The sequence below is a fragment of the Protopterus annectens genome, chromosome 11.part0 (assembly GCF_019279795.1).
Source record: "Protopterus annectens isolate FY-2018-M chromosome 11.part0, PAN1.0, whole genome shotgun sequence".
Lineage (NCBI taxonomy): Eukaryota > Metazoa > Chordata > Ceratodontiformes > Protopteridae > Protopterus > Protopterus annectens.
This window is the reverse complement of record NC_056745.1, coordinates 300,984,999-301,003,801: the sequence shown is the minus strand read 5'-3', so window position 1 is coordinate 301,003,801 and position 18,803 is coordinate 300,984,999. Positions and strand designations below refer to the sequence as shown.

Below are 18,803 nucleotides of genomic sequence, written 5' to 3'. Positions count from 1 at the left end.
TATTGGTGATCTCCTTGGAGGCCTTACATTTTTGGCCCCTCTGAGGTACTGCCTTAATAAAGGATGAGAAAAGATTGGTGGCTCTGTATTGTAATAAGCCGAAATGGCAGAGGCATGAATTTTTATAGATAAAAAGGATAGGCCTTTGTCCAACATCTCAGTCAAGTATTGCAAAATCTGAGGAATATTTGGTACTGCTGTGTCAATTCCTTGTGCCTGGTTCCAAGCACAGAATCTCTTCCATTTTCCAGCATAGGATTTTCGAGTACTAGGCCTCCTGGCCTCCAAAATGACATCCATCACCGCTTTAGTGAGAGGTGTGTTTTGTAAGACTACATTATCCGCCATGCTGCCAGATTTAAGGTCTTGAGTTGGCTGTGCAGGATCCGATTGTTCTGCTGGGACAGTAGATGAGGCACTTGAGGTAAGGTCCAGGCTGGGTTTTGAGATGAGCTCCTTAGGATTGGATATCAGTACTGGCGTGGCCAGTCTGGGGCAATCATTATCATTTTTGGCTTCTCCTGTCTGACCTTTAGGAGTACCTTGGGGAGGAGATGCAGAGGAGGAAAGGCATATACTGTTAAGTTTTTCCAACTGACAGATAGGGCATCCACTTTCCATGCTTGTCTGTGATGAGTCCTTGTGCAGAATCTCTTTAGTTGGCAGTTGTGAGGTGAGGCAAATAGATCTATGTCCGGGCATCCCCATTTCCTTGTTACCATGCTGAAGACTTGTGGATCCAATTTCCACTCGTGGGGATCCATGAGGTTTCTGCTTAGTTCGTCTGACAGAGTATTTATTTTTCCTGGCAGGAATTGTGCCTGCAGATGTACTTGGTAAGTCAATGCTGTGTCCCACAAAGTCATGGCTAGTCTGCAAAGGGGGTACGAATGAGTGCCTCCCTGCTTGTTTATATACCACATGACAGTGGTATTGTCTGTCTTTATCAGTAGTTGTCCCGAATGAAGTAGGTCCTTGAAGGCTGTCAGGGCATTTTGAACAGCTAGCATCTCTTTTTGATTGTTATGCAGAAGCATTTGGTTTACGGACCATGTGCCTTGAATACATCTTCCTGCCATATGGGCTCCCCAGGCATAATCTGATGCATCCATTGTTAATGTCTGTGTGGCTGGGGTAGAGTGAAAGGATGTCCCTTGTTCATCGAAACTCCTGTTGCAGGCAGGGAATGAGAGTAACTATTGTTTCCAGGCTGTGGCAATGTTGAGTCCAAACACTTTTTAGGTACCATTGAAGTTTCCTCATATGCAGTCTTGCATATGGAATTAGTAGAATGCAGGATGCCATGAAGCCCAAAGCCTGCAGAATTTTTCTTGCAGATAACTGGACCTTTGTTGCCAACTGTTTGAAATAGGTAGTCAGTTGCCTTTATTTGCCTGGCGTGAGATAAGCCATCTGGGCAGTTGTATTTAAGCTTGCACCCAGGAATATTACCTCTTGAGAGGGTACTAGTTTTGATTTCTGTTCGTTTACTGTGTACCCTAGGCATGGTAGTAATCTCTTTACAAACGCCAGATGCTGTAGAAGAATGTCCTTGTTCTCTGCTTGAATGAGGCAGTCGTCTAAGTAAGGATATATTTATATTCCTCTTTGTCGGCAGTATGCAATTACTGGTGCCAGGCACTTTGTGAAGATCCTGGGCGCAGTAGATAAGCCAAAGGGCAGTGCAGAGAATTGGTAGTGCATTGAGCCAGCTTTGAATCTGAGGTATCTTCTGCAGGTTTGTCTGATTGGGACATGCAGATATGCCTCTTTTAGATCTAAAGTCACAAGCCAAGCCTTCTTGCCCAACATGGGCAGAAGCTGCTGTAGAGTCAACATTTTGAATTTTGGTTTATCCAGATATGTGTTTAGAATAGATAGGTCCAGTATTGGTCTCCAGGCTTTGTCCTTTCTGGGTACCAAGAACAGTCTTGAATAGAATCCTTGTCCCTGTTCTTGCTCTGGTACTTGTTGAATGGCCCTCATGTCCATGAGGGATGAGACTTGTTTTTGTGCCTCTGCCCATTGATGTTTTGGCAGGTCTGGCCAACTGTTTGCCCTTGGCAGGGTATGGAAGTGAAACTTGTAGCCTTGTGACACTATGTTTAAGACCCATTTGTCCTGGGTTATTATGTGCCAGTTTTGAGAAAAAAGTGCTAGTTTTCCCCCCTAAAGATGCTGCCAGAAGATAAGTGCTTGGCGCAGGCAGGGGGAAGTCAGTGGGACTGTTTCCTGTATGGCTGTGATTTGTCTTCTCCAGTTTTGGAGGTAGAAGCACCCCAATGTTTAGACCTGTACGAACCTTGGGGTTGGGATCTGCCTCTAGGGCATCTGTATCTGCCTCTTTGTGGCCTGTCTGACACTGGAAAGGACCAATTCTTTGTAGGCCAATGTCTACTAAATCTTGGTGGCTGTACCTGTAAGAAATCCTTGACTGTGCATAGATTTAACTTTGTCCTCCATTTTCTTTAACACCTCTTCTGCTTTAACATCAAACAAAGCATCATGCTGTAATGGATCTAATAATTTTGCTTTAACATGATCAGGTAGATTTTGTTCCTTTAACCAAGCATGCCTCCTAATGACAGAACCCGTAACTGTGGCCCTGCAGGAGGCCTCCAGAGAATCAAAACCACATTGCAATGTATGCTTTCCAACTTGTTCAGCTGCATGCAATAAATCCTGCATTTCTTTGTTTTCTGCACATTCAGAATTTATCAACATTTTCTGTTTAAGCAGTGACATAATATATTGCTGATATTTCAGCATATGAAACTGACAATTTAAAGCCCTTACAGCCAAGGTAGCAGAAGTGTAAATCTTTTTTCTCCATCTGTCCAGTGCCCTAGAATCCTTGTCAGAGGGAGTAGGGTTTTTTGCAGTGAAAGCCTTGACCCTTTTGGGACCCTGAGAGATAGTTTCTGGGTCTGCAGCAGGGTTTTTGAAAAGGAATTTATGAGAGTCAAGAATCCTGTTGTACCTGTCCGGCTTAACCGGAGCTGGAGGTAAGGAGTCAGGGGTCACACTGGACTCTGAAAATACATCATCTACAATGTCTAACACAGGTGGAATAGCTAGGGGCCTGTGTTGTGGTAGTAAAAGGAAGTCTCTGAGCCTTTTCTTAGATTCTGAATAATCTTGGCTCTCCTAGTGGAAATGCTCCCTCATGGTATGTAAAGTTTCCCCAAAAGAATAATCCTCAGGAGGAGAGGCTGAAGGGACAGATTCTTCAGCAACAGAATCCTCATAGGGAGGAAGAGAGTATTCCTGATCAGAAGAGGAATCAGATGAAATGGAAACCTGATCTGAAGATTCATATTCTGTCTCTTGCCTAGGCCTCTTAACAGGAGGGGGATGGGAACCCCTGATCAAAGTAATTAGGTCTTCGGCCATTTTGAGCATCTGTTTTTTAGGCATGGAGGCCTGTCCATGAGGCTGTTGTACTTGTTTCTTTGTCTTTAAAGGTGTTTTAGTCTTTGCCTTTGAAGCTGAAGTCATTTTAACATATAATTGAGTAGGTCTGAAAACACCCTCAGAAGCTGATGCCTGCTCAGCGGCTCAGGACCCATCTGAGGGAATAGTTTCCGAAGGTCCAATAACCTTGACTTTCCAGCGGCCTGGTTGACTCCACGTTGGTGTTGGTAGCGGCCTGCAAGTCTAAGGTAGCAGTCGTCAGGGGCTGCGAAGGCGCCTCACTGAGAACCGGTGACTGGCTTAGAAGCCTCGTTGTTGGTTTTGGACCTCGGATGCCTGTCCTTTTCTTTGCGTTTCTTGTGAATTCCTGTAGTCGGATGGCTATCCGACAACATTGTATAGTTAAATCTTCTGCCAAAATAGTGAAATGCAAAATCGTACCGACGCTTAATAGTGCGTTTGTTTAAATCTAGCACAAAACCGACAACTAACAGCATCGTGGTCAGGGCCTAGGCAAGGAATACAGTAAGAATGAAAGTCCTTATGAGGTATTTGTTTCCCAGAAGAAATGCAATTATTAACTTTTTCTGACATCGGTCTGGAGCAAGAAAAAAGTTTCCCCAACGGGGTACTTAGCTTTTAGTAAAAATTTTGGATCTGAAATTCAAACATGAAAATCTCAGGAGTCGGCCGACCGGCACTTGTGAACTGCTTTTGCTTCAAGCACTGCGTAGCAAGAAAGACTGAAGAAAACGGCGTCGGCTGCATCTTTTATACCCCTGGCGCACTGACATCAGGGAGGAGGCGACAGCAACCGACGCCGGACCTAGACTTTGGAATTCAGGCCGACTGAGGGTAGCCTGCAGCAGGATAACCCAATTCTAATGACTGCAACAGTGAAACACGAAGAACATCATATACTCTCCTTTATTTGAAAAATTTGGATAGAAGACTGGCTGGTTGACCGTTTGACTGATATGAAATTCTGACACCACCTTAGGAAGAAAGGAAGGATTGGTTCTCAGGGATACTCTATCTTTATGTAAAATAAATATGGAGGCTTAAAAAACAAGGCCTGTAGTTCTGAAATTCTTCTGGCAGAGGTAATAGCTACTAAAAAGATACTTTTCCAAGTTAAAATTTTTAGCTCCATTTTAGCTGTAGGTTCAAATGGAGAGACTGTGTTAGAGCTTGCAATACTACATTTAAATCTCAAGGGGGAGTAGGATCTTTAACTAGGGATCTAAGAAGAAAAGTTCCTTTCAGAAAAGCTATGTAAAGTTTGGAGGACACTAGAGGTGCACACCTCTCAACCTGGAAACATCAAAAATATGGACAAGGCCAATGGAAAGTAGGTACAAATCTGCATGCTGATTAACATAAAATTGGCATACATAATTACATAACCCCACCCACTCCAATGGAATTGTGGGATGCCAACTTTCAAAAGCAAACTGAAGAACAGACAACCAAAATATGGCACCAGAGTCCCCTGCAGACATTCCAATGTCCCATTACCTGGCTATTTCGCCCCATTTACCATACACACTAATGTGTGCATACTGCTTTATTTCTACAATGATTATTTGGATTTTATTTTTATATTTTATAGCACAATGCACAAACACTAATAGACATCTGCTAAACAAAGCAAGCAATACTGTCTCACAATGAAAATAGACTTAGCATTAAAAGTTCTCTGCCCTTGAAACTCACATTCATTGAAACAACAGTGAAACCCACACCACATCTAAAGAAATGCATCTGGCCAGTGGTGGATAAAGATTACCTTTGGGCTGTTTTCAGATCATAGGCCCCTTGCACACAAAATAAGAAACATACACGTGTTTTTTGATACACCTTCCTGACTTCATTAATTTATATTCCTTGTATAACACAGCACACTTGTTAGACTTAGACCGCATTTTAAATTTATTGTTTGAACATTTTTCCAGTAGGCAATGAAACAAAATGCATGAACCAATAATGACAAAACTGCCCAATTCAGAACATTTCCATCATAAAAGTCTACTTACACACACACAATATATATAAAAATAAAATGACAGTATTGTAAGCCCCAGGCATATTGCACAGCTTCTCGCACTTACTTTCAATTTCAGGTTTTTTTTTTGGGGGGGGGGAGGGCAAAAGGCCAGAAAACAGGGACACATTTTAAGCATTGCTTGTATAATGTTGGAAAGTTGCTAAAATAAAATGTTATGTTACCACCCATGCATTTCACTGCCAAGTTTTGAACCCAGGACCCTGTGCACTATAGTCAGAGCAACATATCACTATCCCAAATCAGCAGTTTCCTGAAAGACAGGAAGACTGAAACGTAAATGGCTATCATTTAGTGAATTCAGTTTTCACTTCTCACCATAGCTCTCAACGTCTTAGCACAAAAAACCTGGACAAAGCCTATAATGGGGGAATACAGCCCCAAAATAGGGACAAATCTCAAATACTGATCTTACAAACTTAGAAAATTGGTAGAATAAAAGGTTTTGTGTTACCATTTATTTTCTGAAAAATATGAAGTCTGAAATTCAAATGCCCGTCAATAATGAATTCAATCCTTCACTGATTTGTCACAAAAGTCCTGAAAACCACAGATTTTATGAGGAACAGAACAAAAATATGAGGCATAAATTCACAAGTGGTGGTGGCTAGGGACTTTAGGCTCTTTTTACCTGTACCCAAGGTACAGGGTTTGAGCTGGAGTACCTCTAGCCACCAGGTGTATTCACCTGGGGCATTCACACACACACACACACACACACACACACACACACACACACACACATATTGATACCTCAAAGCAGATCAGCTCACAGCTCTGCGATACCGGCATTTCAGTTCAAAGCAGTCCACCAGCCAATTCAGTTCAGCATGCTTGCTCAGCTCTGTAATTCCAGTAGCTCTGCAGCAGTTCAGCATGAACAGCATGATAATGGCTCTTTAGTTCAAACATCAAAGCAGTCCAGCTCTGCAATTCAAAGCAGTCCACCAGCCAATTCCCGGTGCCTGCTCGCACTCGCAAGTCCTTCCTAGACAGTTCAGTTGCTTGCACTTGTAAGTAAACAGTAATTTCCTGCTTCCACTAGTCAAAGTCCTTCCCAGGCAGAAACCAGAAATGTGAGCCCTTGAGCTGAATTCCGACAGGTGCACGCCATGCCGTCAGCTCAAAAAGTGAACATTTATTTTTTTTAAAAGCTGTGAAAATCAGAAATGAAGGGGTGCCACTCCGGAATCGTGGCACCCCATTATTTGGACCCCAAAACTCTGAGTAATTCGGTACGATTGGGAGGTATTTAGAGGTGAATTATTTATTCCCACATGAAAGTTGGTAATAGCAGCTAACTGTACATTAACTGTAGAAGAGCTAGCTCTTTCACTGAAAATTGATGCTAAAAATTCCAAAACTTTAGAGATAGGAGTGGAAAAGGTATCCAATTGTTTTTGTTGCACCCAAATTAAAATCTTTTCCGTTTGCTTTTGCAAAGTTTTCTAGTGGAAGCTTTGTGGGATGAGAAATGAATGTGACAGACTGGGGAGGAGAGCCTGGACTGTCTAGCAATCAATGGAACTGGAGAAACCATGTGGTCAACTTTAGGCCTGGAATGTCTGGGTGAATTGAGTCTGGTGGGTGAAACAGAAGGTCTAGAGTTGGATCCAGAGTCCATAAAGGGGAAAGATGAGGCCAAAGAAAGAGAAATCAAATTTGATAAGGCCAATAGGGGCAATGAACTGTGCTCTTCAATCAAGATGCTTTCTGAAGATTACTGTGCTCTTCAATCATGATGCTTTCTGAAGATATTTGGGGATTAGGGGTAATAGGGGATAGGCATAAAGGAGACTGGCAGGCCCATCATGAAGTAGAGCATTTTCAGTGGCTACCAATGTGGTGGGATGAGGGCAAAGAAATTGCTTCACTTGTTGCTGAGAGGGGATGCAAAGAGGTCGCAGCACAGTTGACCCCATCGATGGAATATCTTCTCTGCTACCTTCTTGCTGAAAAACCACTCATGAGGCATTAGAATAAACCTGCAGTCATGTTGGATTTCCCCGGTATATGCATTGCTATCAGAAATTGAATGGATCAGATTGCCCACTGCTATGTTCTCAATGCTTCTCGACACAGGGGATACGTTTTGGTTTCCCCTTGTTTGTTGATCTACCAGACCATTGACATACTGTCTGTCTGAATCACAGCAGTACAGTGGCAAGACTGTCTTGGAAGGAAGGCCTGCAAGACTAGGAGGAGGGCACGCATTTTCAGGACACTGACACGAGTGTTAGCCTCGTTGGATGACGATGTACCTTTCACTGTCCTTCCCAGGTAGTGACCCCCCCACACCCTCTCTGGGAGGCGTCCTTGGTCACAATGGCCTTGGGTTGGGGGAGAACAAAGGGACATCCTTCTTGCATTTGACTGGAGTGTATCCACCACAGAAGATATTTTTTGCAGGCCTGACTTATTTTTATCTGACTGGACAGGGGATGGTAAAGAATGGATCACTGAGCTGCCAATGTCCACTGAAGAATTCTCATATGGCCCCTTGACAACAGTGCTAGGATGACTGCCACTGACATGGATCCCAAAGCTTGAAGGTTTAATTGAGCTGACAGAAGAGTTTTGGATGATCTTTCTGATCTGGAACTGAAGAGTCTGAACTCTTGTCAAGGAGAGAAATGCTGTTTGTGTGACCGTATTGAATAACGCACCAATGAATTCCAATGTCTGCACTGGTTCCATACAAGATTTGTTAAACTGACTGAAATGCCCACATGGGAGCATAACTGGAGTATGTAATCTCGAGCTTTGATCAGTTGATGCCTAGTCAGAGCAGTTACGAGCCAATCATCTAGACATGGAAACACCCTGAATCCTTACAGCCTCAAGTGAGCTGCCACTACTGCCATACACTTGGTAAACACCCTGGGGGCTGTGGTGAGACTAAAGGGCAGAGCTCTGAATCAGTAATGACTGTGTCTCAGACAGAAGTGTAGATATCTCCTGGACTGTCTGTTCATTTTGATATGATAGTATGCATGCTGAAGATCTATCAAGCACATCCATTCGTCCTTGGGCAGAAGAGACTGAACCATGATCCTCTGGAACTCTGCATACTGAATTGACTGACTGAGGCTGCTGAGATCCAAAACTGGTCACCAGACCCCTGTTTTCTTTGGCACTAAAAAGAATCTTGATTAAGTTCCAGACTCTTTCTGGTCTGGGGACCTCTTGGATGACTCTTTTTCTAGCAGCTTGTTTATTTCTAGTGTTGCTGTCTCCGAGGTAGAACATCAGGGATTTTCCCTGAAACCAAAGGGGGTGGATGGGAAAATGGCATGATATAACCTCTGGATATTATCTTCTGCACCCATGAATCATTTGTAATTTCTAACCAGGCTCTCTGGTTCAGGGTAAATGAATCCCAACTGCCTCCGGAGACAGACAGACAGTCGGACCTCCTTTCAGAAGCACTGGTAGAACCCATCAAACCTGATTTTTTGCAGACCTCATCTGTTGCGATTTCCCCCCTCTGCCTCTGGGAGAGCCGTCTCCATGTGGATCTTGGAAAGGACCCTGGGATTTCTTGAACCACATTTTTCAACCACCTTGCTGACTCCTAGAAAAGGTTAATTGAGGGACTGAAAAATGTATGCCGACAGCAGACAGGGTTTTACCTTCCTGTTCACACCTAGAGTGTGTGCGTCTTTCACTTTGGGGCCAAATAGGGAACTTCCGTCAAAAGAAGCATTGATGAAGGAAGCTTTAACGGGTTCAGTGAAGTCACAAAAGTGCATCCAGGCATGCCTTCTGATGGAAATACCTGAGCCCACACTCCGTGAGATACCTTCTGTTGTGTGGGAGATAAGCCTCACGGACAAATTGGAAATGGACTAAAGGTTAGCCAACTGCGAGGCAATAGTGCTCTCTGCCTCAGAGAATATGGTCCCAGAGAGGATAGTTCCTTAATCAAATCCCTCTGGAGTCTTGTGAAAGTATGCCAGACAGTTCACTGACCGGACGGCAAAGGTTGCTGAAGCATAAGCTTGCTTCCCAAATCTGTCCAAGTCCCTAGACACCCTGTTAGGGTGGTGGACAGAGGAACTTTGTTGCGCAAGTTCCTTCTTCATGGCTGCTATTACAACCATGACATCAACTGGCACTCCCTTGCTCCAAAACATTCTGTACTTAAGTGGTGTGAGGATCCTGTCTCTGGTCTCTTGGTAATTGGTATCATGCCCCTTCCACACCCACTGAAAGACCAAAAAAAATGAGCTTATTGGCGGGTGGAGTCACCCACGAGGTAGATGGGCCAGCACCAAAAGCCTCCAGGAATACAGACTCCTCTTGGGAAGGTCTGTTTGGCAGACCAACCATCCCTTTGCTTTAGGAGTTCCAAAAGTCTCCAAATGAGATGTCATTGGGTGGTGATCTTGGGGACACTTTCCCTCATCAAAGTCAGTAAAGAACAGTTGTGTAAAATCTTACCATAACCATAGATGTCCTTCTCTTCTATGTTGCAGTATTCTTTACACGAAGGATCCTCTCCATGGGCGATCTTACATCTGGTCAGTATACAAGAGCTTTTAAGTACTGCTAGTACGTGACATGTTGCACAAATGGCTTACGAATACGTTGGCCATAAAAGCGATGTCCGCCCATACAGCTCTCAGAACTGAATGCCCCAGGAGGAACAAGAGTTTAAGGAAACAAGAAGGTTATCAGACATCCAGAACAAAAACAAGCACCAGGGGAAAGGTGGGAGGGACAGAATACTGCAACATAGAAGAGAAGGACATCTATGGTTATGGTAAGATTTTACATAACAATTCTAAGTCCTTCTATTCTAGTGTTGCAGCATTTACATGACTGAGACTAACAACGCTTAAGAGGAAACCTATTAGGAGGAAGGACCAGAAAAGCTCTCTAGAAAACCATGAAGAATTGCTCTAGCAAAACTAACTCTAGACTGGAGATGCCATCCAATTTGAAATGCTTGGTGAATGTATGTACAGAAGTCCAAGTTGCTGCTTCTATAATGGAGTAAGTATCCAAACCCTTAAAGAAATCATTTGAAGCCACAGTCCTAGTAGAATTAGCCTTAACAGGAAAAAGAGGCTCCTCCTATCGAAAATATAACAAAAAGAAATAGCCTTTGAAATCCAAGAGGAAACAGTCTGCTTAGAAACAGGCAATCCCAGAGTCTGGGATGAAAAGAAACAAAACAACTGATCAGATTTCCTGATAGCCTTAGTTTTATCCAAATAAAATTCAAGTTGTATATGCACATCCAAGGTGTGTAAAATCCTCTCACTAGAGGATTGCGGAGAAGGAAAAAAGGTTGTTAAATGAATAGATTGGTTAAGAGACAGCTCATTCACAACCATGGGCATAAAGGAAGGATTAGTACGCAAAGAGACCCTGTCCTTATGAAAAATCAGCAATGGTGGGGGAGCTATTAAGGTTGGAAGACACCCTTCTGGAAGAAGTCAAAGCTAGTAACAGAACTGTTTTCCAAGTGCAGTGTTGCAAAGAAGCTGTAGCTGCAGGCTCAAATGGAGCCACAGTCAGCTTCTCCAAAAGAAAGTTCAAATCCCAAGGAGGAGGAACCTGTTTCCTGGGAGGTCTAATGTGAAGGATGTCTTTCAGAAAGAGTTTAACCTCTAACCTAGAAGCCAAAGGGGGAGACAAAGGCAGACAGGCAGAAATGGCTGACAAATAAACCTTCTCCAAAGAGCAAGCCAAACCATCATTGAGCAACTCAAGCAAGTATGAAAGAACCAATGGAACATCCACAGACAGTGGATCCAGGTTATGTGAACAACACCAAATAGAAAACCTCTTCCATTTAGACAAGTACGATTTTGTAGTATCTCATACACTCCAGTTCAGCTCAGGAAGTTGCACTGTAGCTTCCAATGGGTGGAGCCTAAGCCTTTTGACAGAATCAAATTATGAACTCACATTTCAAACAAATGTTTGTATCTCTGGAACCATAGGGATTATGAAAAAAAGTATAAATGGCAAACCCTTCAGAACAAACTGTTTTTATAGTGGTAGTATTCTTTAGTGCTAGGTCTTAAACCAAATTTTATAAGTTACAGTAAACACAGTAACTATTACATTTGTAATATTTTGGAAATAACTTACAATATCTCAGCTAAACCTCAAGTTACACACATACTATCAAGCAGCATTTTATTTATCTAGCGGAGAGCTTTCATATGAGGCCAAGGAGTTCTGTCTGTGTTACTTGGGTGTTGAGATATTTAGAAAAATGTGAAAACTGTACTTATATTATTATCATAAAAATGACATTTAATATCTCTTTACCTGTACTAGACAAAGGTCAAATATTAACGCAGTTGAGACTGCCACTGTGTAAGTGTTAAGATGAAATCTTTTAAAACCTCGTACATGGCATGGTTTTGGAATTATTAATATGAACATGCAATGTTTGACACCGAGAGGCGTCAGCAGGAGTTAACTACAGATGCACCTGGAGGTGTCACTCGGTTGTAATGAGGTATTGGGCTTTCTGGGCTCCTGCAGTACCCTAAGCATGTCCTCAGAAAAAAGGTGTCAAAGGGATCAGAAGCCTATCACCCACAGAGTCAGATGCAGAGTTGGCAGAAGTGGATGGATAAGAGATCCTTTGTCCTGTATGAGAAGGTCCACCCTGTGAGATAACTTGTGATGATTGCCCGTGGCTAAATGCAGAAGAGGGAAGCAATGGTGTCTTGGCCAAAAGGGAGTCCCCAATAAGATTTTTAGTTTGTCCTGCTGAATCCTGAACAGGACTTTCTGAATGACAGGAACGGGGGGAAATGCATAAAGAAACCTCTCCCTCCAAGAAACTGACAGGGTGTCCACCTTCCAAACCAGACAGCCTGGGACTCTGGCACAAATAAGAGGAAACTGTCTGTGTTTAAATTTGAGGCAAATAGATCTATTTGAGGAGTACACCACCATCAGACAATATCCAGAAACGCATCTCCGTGAATCATCCATTTGTGGGGATTGTGTCATGGACTTGCTCATACTGGCTGCCAAAGAATTCTGACTGGAGGAGATATAAAGTGCCTGAAGAGTCACCTGGTACTGAACTGCCAGTTCCCAAGCCATGACAGCTAACCTACACAGAAGGTATGACTTCACCCCCCCCCCCCCCAGTTTGTTTACATACCAGAGAAGTGTGGTATCGTCTGTAAACTGTTTGAAGGTCATGGATGGAAACGAAGATGGAAAACTTGAAGAGCTAAAATGAAAGCTCTCATCTCTTTGATGTTGATACGGTTCCTCCTTTTGAGGAGGAGACCAAAAAGGCCCTGTACCTTCATGGAAGCAAAAGTTGCTCCCCATCCTACAGCAGAGTTGTCTGTAAACAACTCTTGAGTGGGAAGAGGAGGATGCAAAGGAAGGCCTTGGCTAAGGGAAATCTGCTGAATCCACCAAAGGAGTTCCTCTGAGACAAGGAAGAAGAGGAACCACAAACTCCAGTGGATGTGCATGCTGCATCCAATCTGACTTCAGGTACCACTGAAACCTCTTCATGTGAAGCTTGGCCACAGGTAGCATAGGAATGGTGGATGCTAAGAAACCCAGGACCCCTTAGAAACTCCCTGGCTGTAACAGAAGGAAGAGGTAGAAGACTCTGGAAGTAGGAAATGACAGACTTAACTTTTGGAGGAGGCAGAGATGCCAGCATGATATCTGTCTACAACATGCACCCCAGGAAGATGTAGTCCTGGGAGGGGGAAAGAAAGGACGTTTTCAAATTTATTGTGAACCCCAACCTTTACATAAGAGAAACAGTGAACTGTAGATTTTGTTCCAGGCTCTCTGGACAAGGAGAAAAACAAGATCGTCCAGGTAAAGGTAAACCTGGATGCCCTGAAGTCTGCAGTAAGCAATAGCAGTGAGGCATTTTGTGAACAGCCCTGGGGCAGTGGAAAGACCAAAAGGGAAAGCTGAGAACTGAAAATGCAAGGAAGCAATAGAGAAATGTAAAACATTTCCTGTAAAGGGGATGAATGGGGATGTGAAGATAAGCATCACTGATGTCCAGAGAGGCCATGCAAGCCTGCGGAAGAATAAGAGGAAACAAGGTTTGCAAGGACATCACGTGGAATGTAGGAATGTTCAGAAAAGTATTAAGGTGAGAAAGATCCAGAATGGGTCTCCATGGGCCATTTTTTCTGGGTACGAGAAACATCCTGCAGTAAAACCCTCTTCCCCAGAGAGGCACAGGTACTTCTTGAATTGTTCCCTGAGATAGCAACTCTTGAAGCATCTGTGGAAATAGATGCAGTTGGTCTTGATGTGGTTGTGGAATGCCCATCAATGGAGGAAGAGTTTTCCAGACCATGAAGTACCCTCGTTTGATTATTTAAAGAACCCATGGAAAGATGTAGAGAAACAGGAACAAGACTGAGATGAGTATGGTAATCACAGACTACTTGGCTTGTCTGGAAAGGGCTGCTTCTGGGCAAGAACTGGCTGAGACAGCTTAGACTGAGGAGCTCTCCTACCTCCTTTTTTGCTTTTGGAAGTGGGCAAGTGAGTTTGTTTTCTAACAAAGAAAGTCTTTGAGGGATAATTCCTCTGAAATTTGGGAACAAGCGAAACAAAGATACATCTTAACTCCTGTAGTTCCTTGTCTTTCCCCTGCAAAGATTTAAACAAATGTGCAGCTGCAGATCCAAACAAAGCACTGCTGTCTAAAGGGGCATCCATTAATTTTGCTTTTATATCATCTGGAAGTGTTTGAAGCCTCAACCTCCTAAGAACAGAGTCAGATGCAGCTGCTCTGGAGGATGCTTCTGCTGCATCATAGTAGCATTTAATGGAATGGCGAGTTACCCGAGAAGAAGCTCCTAAAAGAGACATCACCCGAGTTTTAACATCAGAGTCTGGGAAGTGTGAAACTGTTTGAGAGGCATGAGAAAGAAGCGCCAAAGCATATCTGGTCATACGGGTTTGGTAATTTATAACAGAAAACTAAGGTAGCAGAAGTATAAACTACTTTTTTCCCTATTCTTTCATATTCTTGTTCTTTTTATCAAAAGGGAGAAGCTTGGTGGATGGCAACAGTCTGGAAGTTTTGTCAGAAGCAATGGAAACCATTGCAGGATCTGCTGAAGGACATCTGTAAAGAAATTTACAGTCTTCTGGCAGTTTATAAAACTGATCAGGCCTTTTAGGGGCATCTAAAGCCTTCAGAGTATGGGGCCTCAGATGCTGAAGAAAAAGCATCCAAAAAGGATGGCAAGACTGGAAGTACAGCAGAAGGGGGAGGAGAATCCACTTTCAAAAGATCATATCTTTTCTGTACATCAGAAACCTGAGAGCAGTCCCAGTTAAAGAATTTCTCAATTTAGCTACGGTTTCCCCAAAAGTGATCTCTTCCACTGGCGAAGCTGCACCATTAGACTCTTCCTCAGGGGAAGCATATTCAAGGAGGGATGGAATTTGAGTGGAACAGGACAAAGATTCATCCTTAGAAGAACTTTCATCCTTAGATGATTCCAGCACCCTAACTCTCTTGAGCGGGAAAGAAGTTAAAGGAAAAACAGGATCAGCTGAAGGAGGCTTAAGAGCCAGGTGCAGAAATGTGTTTGGTTTTCTGCTTCTTTTTTAAACTGACATCAACCTCATGGAAAGTGGAGGGACCCAATGTAAGTATGCATTCAATAACATTAGTTGGAATATCCTCTCTGACTAGTATCTGAGGGATACCCTTAGGGCCTTCTGAAATAATGAACCTTGGTTCTCCCTGACCATCCGATGCAAACGTCTGCATGGCTTCCGAGGACGTGCCTAAGGTGGATCCCTTGACAGTGTCCAATGTGGTAACCACCAAAGAACCTGAGCAAACCTCTGGATGGACCTCCAGGTCTTCATCAACCTCAAGAAAGACATTGGAGGTAGAGGGTGCAGCTAAAGAGTCAGGCCCCAGCTTCTTGGCCTTAGATGTACTCTCCATAACATCCCTAGCTAACCACTTCAGTCGATTTTCTAAATAAATCTTAAGGGATGAAAGAAGGCTATGTAGGGTCTTAGGGACAAAGGCATGTCAAATAGAACAAGATGCATGGTTGTGCGCAGGCCAAAAACAAAAGAGACGCAGATCGTGGCTATCCTTGTGTGGAATTTGTCTCTCACACTGGCACTTGCTTTTCCTAGATGACATGAAGCCCTCACAACAGAAACAGTAGCAAGAGAAAAAAGAAAAAAAAAAACACAATGGGGCACTTATCTGAAAACTAGACCAGCAACAAACAACTCGGGTGAACAGATCAGACGATCAAAGATGGTGTTCAGACTGCGGCATAGAAGTTCTGAGGATTGTATACGTGGACATCACTTTTGTGGCCAACATACTCCTAAGCTATTTTTTCGATGTCTCATATACTAGCAGTAGTTAAAAGCTCTTGTATACTGGCTGGATATCAGGTTGCCTATGGCGGAGGTTCCCTCATGTAAAGAATACTGCAACATTAGAATAGAAGGACATCTTCTGTGACACTCTTGAGGAGAGTTCAGATGCCTCCTTTTGCACTTTTTTCTTCTTCCTGGAAACTTCTTTGGTGGGATGTGCTGGAGAAGTGTTGGAAGAAATCAGTATACCTTGTTGGGTATCCTGGTGCCTAACTTGGGCTGGCTGTCTCTGTGGTAAAGATGAGAGAGGCTTAAGACACAGAGACAAATGGGCTAGGCTGGTTGGAGCCGAAGAAGGTGGAGAAGTTTGAGTGCTAGGGACAGAGAAAGCTCACTCCACTACCTCGAATTTTGAATGCCTTAGAAAGAAGGAAAATGACAGCTCTAAAAAATATGATTACAGGCTCCCTCATCCCCGAAGGCAGTGCACTCAAAGAGGGAGTCAGAGCTGAGCTGTTTAACACCAAGGCTCTGAGGGGAAATGATGGCTCTGACAGCTTTGGAGTTGACAAACACCTGGGATCCGTTGCTAATGCTATGGTTCCAAAAGTCGTCTGGCTCCAAGGCAACTGGAGATGGTTCACTCAAAGATGCCACCAGAGCTGAAGATACCAGCATCTTCAGATCCAATGTGAACAACTCTGGAACCTTCAGATCTGATAAGTCCGATACCAGAGGTCATACTGGAGAAGGACCTGGGGGGGTGGGGGGGGGCTTTCTACTAATAAGAGACTCCGGACCCGATGGGGTCGGACCCGGGAGATCCCCCACTTGTACCTGCAGTGATAGGAACTTCATCATCCTGTCCTTGTCGGCTTTTGGAAGAACATGTCAAAGATGCCGTCAATGAAGGTCTCAAAGTATGATGCCTCTGAGACTGATCCAAGAAAGGAGAAGGTAGTCTGAAGGTAACTGGATCTGGGGTCAACAGTGGTGAACGGATCTGAGGAGATTTTTCTGTTCTGGTTTTCTTATCCATTGAGCTCGGATCTGAAGTCTTAGAAAGCTTCAAAGGAGGTTTCAAACCCAGAGCCGATGAAGTGGTTGGTTCCGGGGGAATGCTTCCTAGAATCCTTCTTTCCTGTTTTTTAGGGGTTTGAGCCGCAGAAGATACTGATGAAGATGCAGATTTAGAGAACAGGAAGCCTCTGAATATTAGTTTTTTTTCCATCTATAAGAGCCCTAGGGTAAAACCCTTACATACATCACAACTAGCATCAAGGTATGACAGGCCTAGGCAATACATGCATTTAGAATGTGTTGTCTGACAAGGGAATCCTGGGCTAGAATGAGAAGCCACAAGCCATACACTTCTTGAAACTCGAGGGCTTCTCGGACATTATTGCAGGTAAAAAGAAGCAAAAAGGGAAAACACTTTTTATTCACAGCAGGAGGAAAGAGATAAAAAATATAGATAAATAATAATATGCCAACAATGGTACAATAGCAGTACGACACATACTAAAATTACCAACAATGGTAATAAAGGAGTACACCAGTACTTTCGAAAGTTGAGTGGGAAAAGGGAGAAAGCATAACAGGCACTATAAAAGTACTAAAAGTGAGAAATTACAGAAATATATCAATAGAAACGCACTCACATTGCCCAAATCACTAGAGACAACTCGAGAGCATAACATGCAGCAAACTATATCTGAGGTATGTTAGGGAATAAGGCATTATGGGAAAGGGAGGAGCTTGAGAGTTTTCAGTGATACATGAGCTATTAGAAGTGGCCAAGTCAGATATGAACCCAAGAGTTGAATGAAAATAAAAATTGACATCAGATGATTCACTTACCTGGTTATCAAACAAAAACAAATAACAGGTGAAGCTCTCTATCACCTTATAATAGTTTACAAAGTTTCTATAAATGAAATACCTTATATACTGGGCTAGAATGAGATAAGCAAGAATTCTCTCCATGTCAGTCCTGGACATTTTGGGTGTTACAAGGTTAGCTACTCTTAGTTTTGTGGACCCTTTTCCCATCCAGGCATCAATAAGTTTTAATGGTGTTAACTTCTCATCCATCTGATCTGCCTGCTTCAGTATCTTCAACAAGTCTCTGCAGTGTCCTGTTATGTCAATTTTTTCACATGCTAGACAGAAAGGAAAACTACTTTCAGCATTACTCATAAAAACATTAGCAGCCACAGTAAAACAGAGTACTGCAGCTACCAACACTAAAAAAAATCACACATTTTAGTTTCTTAATTTACAAAAGAAATTTGCTTACTTGTAAAACATATAAAAAGGTCTGTTAAAAGCATTTCTTAACTCTAACCATATCTTAAGAAAGGTGATAGTCACAGCTGTTAAGACTACATACAAAGCAAGCCATTAAGTTTTTATTCTAATAAAACCCTCTATACTTTGCTTTATATCTTACCGTTTATGAGGTCAGACATAGATACAGCTCTGCTAATCATTCCAAAGAGGATACTTCCATTATGTTGCAAAAATAAAAAAAAAAGGTGGGAGATTGGCATAATGGTTAAGGTGTTTACCTTACAGATACAAGGTGCAGAGTTTGATTCTCACACGGGGTAATTGGCTAGGCTTAAAATGGCCCACAAAGGCAGTTAGCCTAGTACTAATCTATGAATCTATAATAAAATAAAAATCCAAGCATAACATGTTACTCAATTTCACACATGAGAAACTCGGACATAGAAGTAGGCATGTGCAGTACACATGCCAAAAGTAAAATCGTGGGCACAGACAGAAAAAAATGAAGTTGCAGCATATGGAGGAAGAGACGTTCATTATTTAAAAATACCACTATAGAGAACAATAATACATGATCTATGTATCGATGTGGGTAATTCAGGTTTACCCAAGGCTGGCTTTGTTTGGTTCATCAGGCTTTACCCAATGAACAAACCACACCAGCCACTGGTAAACCCTGCATTACCCACACTCAGAT

General features: G+C 42.9%; 1 protein-coding gene across 1 annotated transcript in view; it reads right to left on the bottom strand.

Moving 5' to 3' along the window:
• Positions 1-18,803, bottom strand: part of RECQL (RecQ like helicase) — a 608,801-nt gene that overhangs the window by 48,540 nt on the left and 541,458 nt on the right. The window contains exon 14 of the mRNA XM_044087808.1: positions 17,757-17,976. Coding sequence (XP_043943743.1) covers positions 17,757-17,976 — 220 coding nt within the window. The remainder of the gene's footprint in view (positions 1-17,756; positions 17,977-18,803) is intronic.